At 64.4% G+C, this 2,713-nt stretch overlaps 1 protein-coding gene across 1 annotated transcript; it reads right to left on the bottom strand.

The window, feature by feature from the left end:
* Nucleotides 1-967: 967 nt before the first annotated feature.
* Nucleotides 968-1,994, bottom strand: MNEG_8726 (hypothetical protein; the record flags this gene model as incomplete). The annotated part of the gene is made up of 3 exons (XM_014042800.1): nucleotides 968-1,312; nucleotides 1,563-1,646; nucleotides 1,881-1,994. 3 exons carry the CDS (start codon nucleotides 1,992-1,994, stop codon nucleotides 968-970), a joined length of 543 nt encoding a protein of 180 aa, XP_013898254.1.
* Nucleotides 1,995-2,713: the final 719 nt, after the last annotated feature.

Below are 2,713 nucleotides of genomic sequence, written 5' to 3'. Positions count from 1 at the left end.
CCTGGCGACGGCTCAACGACTCCAGAAGCAGAAGCGGAAAGCCAAGCCCCTGCCTGCGCTAGATTCGCTGGCTGGTGCCCTGAATGAGCTGGCAGGCGGCCAAAAATCAGGGGATGCAAGCAACGACGGTAGCCAGGGTGGCGGCAAGGCAAGGCATATAGCCTCGAAGGGGCGTGGCAGTAGCGTAAAGCGGCTGAAGGCGCGGCAAGCCATTGCGTGAGTTGTGGGCGTGGCCTATGAAAACAGGGGGCTTGCTGCATCGCGTGGCAGGGCAACATTCAGCGTACTCCGCTTGTCGGCCAGGCTACACAGCCACTTGAACTCTGCCAGCGGCTGATCAATGCCACCCTTGTGCCGCTGCCGTTTCCGCTCGTGCCTGATGGCAAGGCTCAACCATGCACCGCACATCAATGCTCTACATACGTCGCACGCTGCAGGCTGAGCGAGACCCACCGGCTGCAGCAGGTCAAGGAGCACCCTTCCTACAAGGCAGACCCCTTGGGAGCGATTGCACACCACCTGCAGGCCACGCTACCGCCAGCCAAGAAGCCGCCCGCGAAGGGCGGCGCTAAACAGCAGCGGGGCAAGGGCGCCAGCAAGGCAGGCAGCGCAAAGCAGCGGCAAAACAGCATGCAGACTGACTAGCGGGATCGGGTCACCCCCGACACGTGATGCGTCTTGAGCGCTTGCTGCGGGTTGTAACCAGGGACGTTTGATGCTCGTGGTTTGGCTGGTGCTGCCAGGAGGGCGGCTGGCGGCAGCAGCTCAGGCGCAGGCGCAGGGCTGCTGCATGGCCCCGCGTAATCGAGTCTGGTGCACAGCCCGAGGCTCTTGACTGGTCTCGGCGGCCAGCTCCTGAGCTATTGCTGGTTTTTCTGCACCCACACTGCAAAAACAGTCGAACCTTCTTGTGTATATTTTCAATTGATTAAGCGTCGCAGGTCAGGACCAGACTTCAACACAAAAGCTAAAGCTCGTCCCGCCCCATGGCCCCTGCTTCTGCGGCGCCTCCGCCGCCTTTACTGCCCCCATCAACCGCGCCTCCGGCCTGCAAGCCGCCGCCGTCGACTCCTGCCGCTGCCTCTGGGCTGGGCCGGGCAGCCGCGGCCTGCTGCTGATCCTGCTGGGACGCCGATGCTGCTGCGCCCGCAGTCGCTGCCGCTTTATCAGCCACTGGCTCGGCGTCGCCCCCGATGCCGCTGCTGCCGCCGCCGCCGCTGCCTTTGCCACTGCTGTCAAACGCCTCCGCCTCTGCTTGCCCCTGCCCTGCGCCCCCCAGCGGGACGCACGAAATCAGGCGCGAGTCCTCGGGCTGCACAGGCAGGCATGGGCGCGGTCGCGAGGTGGCGACGAGTCAACATGTGATGGTGGCACAAGGGGAAGTAGCGGCGCCAGGCAAAAACGAGCGAGCAACAGCACAGGGTCTTTACATGCTCCGCCAGCTCACACACCGCCCCCAGCCTGCTGCACGCGGCCCTGCGGCGCCCGCCCGGCCCAAGCAGCGCCCGCCCCCTCGCCTTTGGCCTGAACGCGGGGTGCTGGCAGAGCAGCGGCGTCGACACCAGCACCACGTAGTTGCACGTCGGGAACTCGCGCACAGAGGCGATCAGGTTCTCCTTTGAGTCGCGCAGGCACGTGTAGCGCACCTGGTCGCAGCGGCGGAGGCGGGGATAAGGGGAATGCATAGTGAATGAGCGCACGGGAGGCGCTAGGAGTTTTGGCTGCGCCTCTGCCCGGCCCAAGCTCGCGTGCGTGTGCATGTGTGTGCGTCTGTGGTGATTGTGTGTTGATGTGCGTATGTGTGCGTGCGTGTGTTTGTGCCATGTGCGCATGTGCACGTGTTTGCATGCTTGCGCGCGGGCAAGGGCCCGCGTGCGCACCTCAGCGGTGCGGGGCTGGCCGGTGAGGTGGCACGTGGCGCCGTTGATGTACCTGTGCACGACGTACTTGACAGGGCGGCCAGACGCGCTGGTGTCCTCCTGAGAAACGCGCATTGAGCATTGCGGTGTTGTGGGGCAACTAGCAGAGCACACAAAAATGCAAATGGGTGCGTTGTCGCGCCACACTATGACCAGTGCTGAAACCTGACCAACTGCTTTGCATGCTGCCCTGTTGCCACACTGTAAGCCTACGGCTGGCGGCAGTCCAGCCCTAGTCTGCTGCGCGTCCAGTCCTCCCCCCATGTGCGAGTGCATGCGGGCGTGCGCGCGCACACACACACACACACACACACACACACACACACACACACACACACACACACACACACATCTTCACATACACACACACATGCACACATAAAGCATGCCACCTTGCGCACCAGAATGGTCTCAGACTGCGCTTCGTCCCCCTTGTAAGCGCCGCAGCTGAACTCCTCCGTCTTGGTGCCAGACACCTGGGGTCAAGCGGGGCGAGCACCAAGGGGCCCAGGGCATGGCCGCAGGGTGGGCTGCCGACTCCGGCCGACGCACGCCGCTGGCCTGCAGCGAAGCGAGTGCTGCGCCGCGCTCCACCCCGGGCCCCAGTCTTGCCGGCCCCGCTGCTCCCCGGGAGGGCGGCCCCGCGTATGGGCGCAACAGGACTGAGGGAGGGTTGGGATGTGGCGTGGCCAGCGTCCAGGTTGCAGGCGGGCGTGCTCACCTGTCTGAATTGCCGCACCCTGTTGCGGTGGCAGCTCTCATATGTCCAGGTGGCGTCTTTGTGGTATAGGCAG

This window comes from Monoraphidium neglectum, assembly GCF_000611645.1.
Source record: "Monoraphidium neglectum strain SAG 48.87 unplaced genomic scaffold scaffold01691, whole genome shotgun sequence".
Classification (NCBI taxonomy): Eukaryota; Viridiplantae; Chlorophyta; class Chlorophyceae; order Sphaeropleales; family Selenastraceae; genus Monoraphidium; species Monoraphidium neglectum.
The sequence above is the reverse complement of the archived record's forward strand: the minus strand, read 5'-3'. Positions and strand labels throughout refer to the sequence as shown.